This window comes from Malurus melanocephalus, unplaced genomic scaffold (genome assembly GCF_030028575.1).
Source record: "Malurus melanocephalus ecotype Western Australia unplaced genomic scaffold, MMel_1.1 scaffold_1280, whole genome shotgun sequence".
Taxonomy (NCBI): Eukaryota; Metazoa; Chordata; class Aves; order Passeriformes; family Maluridae; genus Malurus; species Malurus melanocephalus.
The window spans coordinates 46331-52676 of NW_026624512.1; the positions used below are offsets into that span (position 1 = coordinate 46331).

Genomic DNA, 6346 nt, shown 5'->3' on the forward strand with positions numbered 1-6346 from the left:
GGTTGATTTGCCCAAGCAGGAGTTTATTGGCCAGAGCCAGGGACCCTCTGGACCCTGAGCATGGTCCAGGGGGGCTGTGACAGCTCTTCCTGGGGGTCCRGAATTCCCAAATTTCCCCCTTCCCTGGGTTTACCTCAATGGGGACAGGGGCCTGGAGCTGCCTCCAGAATAGAGCAGGGCAAGGAGGCCAAGTGGGAATTGGGGTCACTGCCCCCTCACAGGGSTCATTCCCTGTCCCAGGGGTCATTCCCTGTCCCAGGGGCCATCCCCTCACCCCCCAGAGGGGTTCAGCTCCAACGTGGGGGTGTTCCTGGAGAGCTCCCTGCTCCCCAATTCCCAGGGAATGCAAACAGAGGTCCCTTTGAGGATTGAGGACAAAATTTCCCCTCTCGGGGCTGTCTCGGGCTGGTCCCAGTCTGGCAGCAGCAGCACGCAGGGTGTGTTTGAGCTGTGGAGACACCATCCATGGCACCTCGGCGTGTCCGACCCCATGGGTGCGTCCCTCTGGAAGTGGGGAGCAGGGGAGTGCTGTGGGATTTGTGGGGAGGAGAGGGACAGCCCCAACAGCGCTGCCCTGAGTTCATCTCCCAGCGCTTCCCCTTCCCAGTGTCCAAAACAGAAGGGCTTTGAGGCAGCCCAGCCCCAAAACATCCACAAAGGGATCAAACAGCTCTCACAGCCAGCAGGGAAACGTTCCTGAGGGGGAAACCTCACTGGAAAAACCCAGAGCAGGATCCCACAAACCCAACCCTGAGCCCGGTCCCACATCCCCTCATCCTCCTGCCGTGACCAGCGCCGGCTTCTCCCTTTCCCCGCACCGAGCAGGGCTGGATTCTCCCCTATTTTTTATTTTTAATTTTTTTTTTTTCTCCGGAAAAATCAGGAGATCTCGTTGCCGAAGACCTCGAGGACGAGCGGCGTGAGCTGCATGCTGTGCTCGGGCTGGAAGGAGAGGCAGCGGTACTGGCGCGAGTGCTCCTCGTTGAGGCTGCGCAGGTCCGCCAGTTTTTGGATCATTTTGGCGTAGAGCAGGCGGCTCCCGGGAGGAGGGTGACGGCAGCGGATGTAGCTCTGCAGCACCTCCGACAGCCGCTCCTGCAGCGACTCCACCAGCGCCGTGTCCCGCACGCCCGGCCGGTCTGGGGACAGAGCGGGACTCAGGGGGTTCCTTCCTTTGGGGGCCTTTTGAGGGGCAGAATGGGGGGATCCCCTCCCTTTGGGCCCTTTTGAGGGGCAGAATGAGGAGCATTTCCTCCTTTTGGCCCTTTTAAGGATAGCTGGGCTAGGGAAGGATTCCATCCTTGGGGACAATTCCCTCCCCTTTACCCTTTTTCAGCGAAAGCTGGGCTCGGGCCAATTCCCTCCCTTTTTAGGGTCAGAAGCAGGGCTGACCCCTCGCCCGTGTCCCKTTGGGGTGGGGGTGGCTGTGCCCCCGTACCTGGGGACAGGATGCAGATGGCCATCAGCAGCACGTGCTCCTCCTCGTGCAGATTCAGCTTCTTCAGCCCCACCTGGAATTTCACCAGCGGCTCCAGCAGRGCCATGCTGTGGCCAGCTGAGGAGGGAAGGGAAGGGAGCCTTTAGTGTGGCTCTGGAAGGGGATCTGGGATGAGCACAGAGCTCAACAGCATCCCCAGCACAGCAGGGACACAGGAAAAGGAATTTTGGTGCAGCTCCAGGCACCTCGCTGCACTTTTCCTCAAAATTTCTCTAAACCAAGTGGTTTTGGGAGCAGCTTTTGCCTCTTGTGATCCATCAAAATTCACCCACAGAGGTTTTGCTTCCTCCTCCCCACTTCCACAAGCCCTGGGTGGCTCCGATGCTTTTCCAAGGACAGGGAGAGATTGAGGAGGTGGCACTGGAGACACTGAGGTGGCATTGGGGACATCGAGGTGCCCTTTTTTGCCACCAATTCTGCAATTCTGGCAGTTCAGGGCAGGACCCACCTTCCCAGCACAAAGCCTTGCTGGGCGCAGAAGGAGGCAACAAAACAGGAAAACCCTGGGAGTAAAACTCTGGGAATGCCAGGATGAAAAGCCCAGGAATATCCCCCAGGAATAAACCCCAGGAATGCTCCTATTGCAGCTGCCCTACCCTGGGCCACGTCGCTGAGCCGATAGTTGAAGGCGCCGCCGCCGCCGCAGCTCCAGGACAGATCCTCGGGGGTGAAGGCCTGGTTGGAGCGGAGCATGATCACCTCGATGGCGCTGCCCTTGAGCAGCACGATCTGATCCTCGGCCGACAGCTCCCTGCCCGGGGGGACACGGGGGGGACACCGTGGGACAGGGGCCACCCCCCGAGGAGGGTCACCAAACCCTCAGCTGGGCAGGCTTCCCAAAAAATTCCCGTTCCAAGTGTTTTTTATTTTTTTTTTTTTTCCTCAGGTGGGGTTTGGGTCCAAATATGGAGCAAATGGGGCCTGAGGGTCCTCACGGACACCCCCTGGACTAGCTGCAGGTATTCCCTGCTGGAATTTGGGTGTGTYTGCCAAGGTTTTTGGGAAAGAGAGAACTCCAGGGAACGCAGGAACAGAAAACAGAGGTAAAAAGGCAACAGATCCCAGGGAAATGGGAAAGGGATGGGACGGGATGAGCGGGAAGCTCCGTGTTTGGGATCCAAGGCCTGTAAGGGACCCTTGACTGTCTCACGATCATCAATATGGACTGAGACTGAACACCCCAAAAACCCCAAAGGGGGAGAACGGGGGACTTTTCAAAGGAGTCCAAGCCAGATCAAGGTGGGATGTCTGCCATGTTCCAGTTCCTACAACGTGTAAACTACGGATGGTTGCACCGTTCCTGACATGACGGCGGTGGAGAACAGTACAACCCATGCTCACATCTTATGGGACAATGGATATTCTTTCCCCACCTCTTGGTTGGTTTTTCAATACTTTGCAACCCCCTTGGGACACGCTTTCAAAAATACTATAAAAAGTCTCTCTGAAAAGACCCTGATGGGATCTCCTCAATGGACTTCAACAAATCCATGGAATCCAGACCTCGTAGGACTCGTCAGAGCCGTTGGTAGCTATAACCCCACTCTCTCTCTTTCCTCTTCTGTCGTGAAAATCCAATAAAATTGTTCACGATTTTGAATTTACACTTATTCCCCCCGTTTTTTTTCACTCTGAGATTCTGATAACCGAACCATCACGACTCCTGCTTGGGTTAATCGTGACGAGGCCTCACCTGAAGCCCGGGATCATCTTGGCGAAGCCGATGACTTTCTGGATGCTGTAGCTAACCAGGTCAGCCAGGTGTGGGAGCATGGAGAGCTGTGACAGRCCCAAATTCACCGAGGAGCTCTCATCCTGCTCCTCCAGCGGCTCCAGGGAATCTGGGGACAGGGGACACTCTGAGGGGACAGTGCCACATCCAGGGGGAGATTGGCACCAGGATGAGACGCTGCAGGAGGGGGGAAAAAGGCTCTGGAAAGCTAAATTCAGGTGAAATTGCTGTATTTTTTTGCCCCTGTCAGCTCTGGAGCAGTGGGGAAAAGGGGATTTGGAAGGATGGGGGGTTCTACAGGGGTTGGGATCCAGGGCCAGTTTGGGATTTAGAACTGGGAATGYAGGATGAGAGGAAGAGGAGTGGGGCAGACCTTTGTGCCAGGGTTAGTTTGGGGCCTGGCACGGGCAGACCCTTCCCCAGCCCAGGATTTGGGATTTGGGATGGTTTGAGGCACCACCTCCAAACCCAACCCAGCCCCGGTGCCCCTCCCCAGGCTCCCAATCCCAATTCAGGCTCCCAATCCCAATTTTAGGGCCAGGAGAAGCCAAAGCTCACCTGGGAACGTGCTGAAGGTGTCCGAGCCAAAGAGATCCTCAGAATCCTCGGAGGAAAAGTCCTGGGTGAGGAGGGAGGAGGATTTGGGGGCCCCGTGGCTGCTGGGGTAGCTCCGTACGGGGGGCTGGAGGAAAACACCGAGAAAAACTTGTGAGTTTTGGGGTGGATTTTGCAGGGGGGAAGTTTGTGGTGGATTTTTTCCAGGGGAATTGGTGGGATCCGAGGGATTTTGGGGGCTGGTACCCGGAATTTGGTGAAGTCGGCGTAGGTGGGGTCGTAGGTTTTGCGGTGAGCCTCGAGCAGGACGTCRATGACTTTCTGCTGCTCCTCCGACAATTTGGGTTTGAGGCTTTCCCGCAGCGCCTCCTCCTCCTTCCTCTTCAGGATCAGCTCCCGCTTCCTCTGCACCTCCTCATCYGTCAGGATGACTGGGAAAGGGAAAATTGGGAAACAGGGATGGGAACGGCCCCTGGGGGCAGCACCTGGAAAATCGGGGTTTCCATCTGCAAATTCGCTTTTTCCGAATGGAAAATCCCTTTTCCCCCCACAATCCCCTGGCCACTGTTTTCCTGCTGTTCCCAGGTGCTTTCTGGTGCTTTTAGGAAAGGATTTGGGGCCACCGAGGCAACTCYGCTCCCTCTGGGATCCCAAATCCCAATCCTAAAACCCCTGGGGCCGCCAGGCTGTCCCCTACACCACCCCAGAGTGCTTTTCACCCCCATTTTTAGGATCAGGGCCCATCTGAACATCCCCCACCCTCGGGGCTGGGGATTTATGGCTTTTATCGGGSCGGCTGCGCCCGGCAGCGGCCAAAGGTTGGTCCTGGTTTTTCAGGGAAAAGGGAGCGGCCCCGGATAATCCGGGCTCCAATCTTCACTTTTTTTTAGAAGGAACTTGAAGTTCTGAGCAGGCTCAGAGGACGGGAAGAGGGAAAAAAACCACCAAATCACCACAGAAATCTGTGTGCTCACAGCTCCTGAGGGCTCTGGGTGAGACAGATCCCCCTGAAATCAGGAATTCGCTGTTCCCAGCTCTTTTTCCAGGGATTAGAGACCACAAAAGTTTTATTTTTCTATTCCTTAGGTGCAGGAATTCCACGGTGGGAGAGTCCAGGTGGAATTCAGGGCGAGAGGTCAGGGCAGGGCAGGGGAGGAGCTGGAGGCRAAGAACCCTTGGCCTCCCCAGCTCCTTCGGCCCAGGGCGATTTTCCATTTGAGATTTGAGATTTTTCCATTTAAGATTTTCCATTTTCCGACCTTGCACAATCCCAGAGGGGCCGGGGGGACCACAGAAGGTCCAGCTGGGGTTGAAAAGCTGCCACCACCACCACCACCACCTGTGGTGGCTCCGTGGCTTTTTTGGGAGGAAAAGAAGGATTTTGCCATTCCCTCATCCCAGTTTTTCTCACAAAAAGCATCAGATCCACGTGAGCACTGCCTCTGCCCCTGCAGCTGGAAAAGGATTTTTAGGGACATGGAGATGTGAAGGATCCAAGGGATTCCAGAGGGTCGGAGGTTTATCAGCTCCAGGCACTGGAAAAGGGCAGGGAAGGGAAATTCCACATTTTCTGGCCACTGAAATGTAGAAAACTCATGGCCCCAAAAATCAGGATTTGGAGCTTGACAAGTGACCCAAAGCAGCCCTGAATCCCAACCCCCTCTGGCAAACCCATCCTCCAAACCTCCCAGATCCCTTTTTCCACCTAAAAATAACTCCAACGCCTCTTCCTCCCTGTTTTTTTTCCAGAGGCAAAGTCCATTTGGGGCTATTTTTAGCCTCTTTGGGGCAGTTTTGGTTAATGCAGGCAGGATTTGCTAACAGGGTCGTTTACACGTTAACTCCTGGGGGGAATCACATTCCCTGGGATCTGGAAAAAAAACCTGGAACTTTCCAGCCCTTCCCAGGTAATTAATTTGCTGCTGGTGCAAAGTAATGCATTTCCCCCATTACAGCTACCCAGAATATGGGGAAAGCTCCCCAAAAAATACACAGCCCCTGTGGGGTGTGGACTTTTCCTCCCTTGTCTACCTGCCAATCCCAAAGAATAAAATCCAGGGATTTCCATCAGGATAATTGAAAATTCCAGCCTCRAACACCTCCAAATYCCCATTTTCCAGAGGCCCCAGGGTGACATCAGGCTCTGTTTGCTCCCTGCTCAGCACATGGGGCAGAGGGTTCTRTTCCTGTATCCTGAATTTCCAGCTCCATGGATACCCCGGCCACAATCTCCCAGCGGAAAATGTGGAAAATGTTCAGCTGGAGCTCYGCAGGGGGCCTCAAACAGGTTTTTATTCTTAAAAGCCCCCTTATCTTGGAATGCAAACATTTGGGCTGCATTTGTATGTTTGGACTGGGCTAAAAATTGCTTTAATTCCCTCTGCTGTTGACTTAAGTCCCTGCTTTATCCCACTGGGATAAAAGGGCTCCGGAAAAATAAAAAAATAAAAAAAAAAAAATCCCAGAGGGAGAGGAGGAGAACCCAACCTGGCTCTGCAGGGATGGGGAAGCTCCTCCAACTCTCCCTGGATGGAACAGGGAGCGTGGAAAACGCTGGGAAA

The 6346-nt window shown here is 54.8% G+C and overlaps 1 protein-coding gene across 1 annotated transcript in view; it reads right to left on the reverse strand.

Annotated features, from left to right (window-relative positions):
* Positions 1-831: 831 nt before the first annotated feature.
* The window catches only part of VDR (vitamin D receptor), an 8249-nt gene continuing 2734 nt past the window's right edge, over positions 832-6346 (reverse strand). The window contains exons 2-7 of the mRNA XM_057387642.1: positions 4032-4427; positions 3789-3912; positions 3192-3339; positions 2095-2249; positions 1439-1555; positions 832-1139 (exon numbers count right to left, since the gene is read on the reverse strand). Coding sequence (XP_057243625.1) covers positions 880-1139; positions 1439-1555; positions 2095-2249; positions 3192-3339; positions 3789-3912; positions 4032-4427 — 1200 coding nt within the window. The 3' untranslated portion in view covers positions 832-879. The remainder of the gene's footprint in view (positions 1140-1438; positions 1556-2094; positions 2250-3191; positions 3340-3788; positions 3913-4031; positions 4428-6346) is intronic.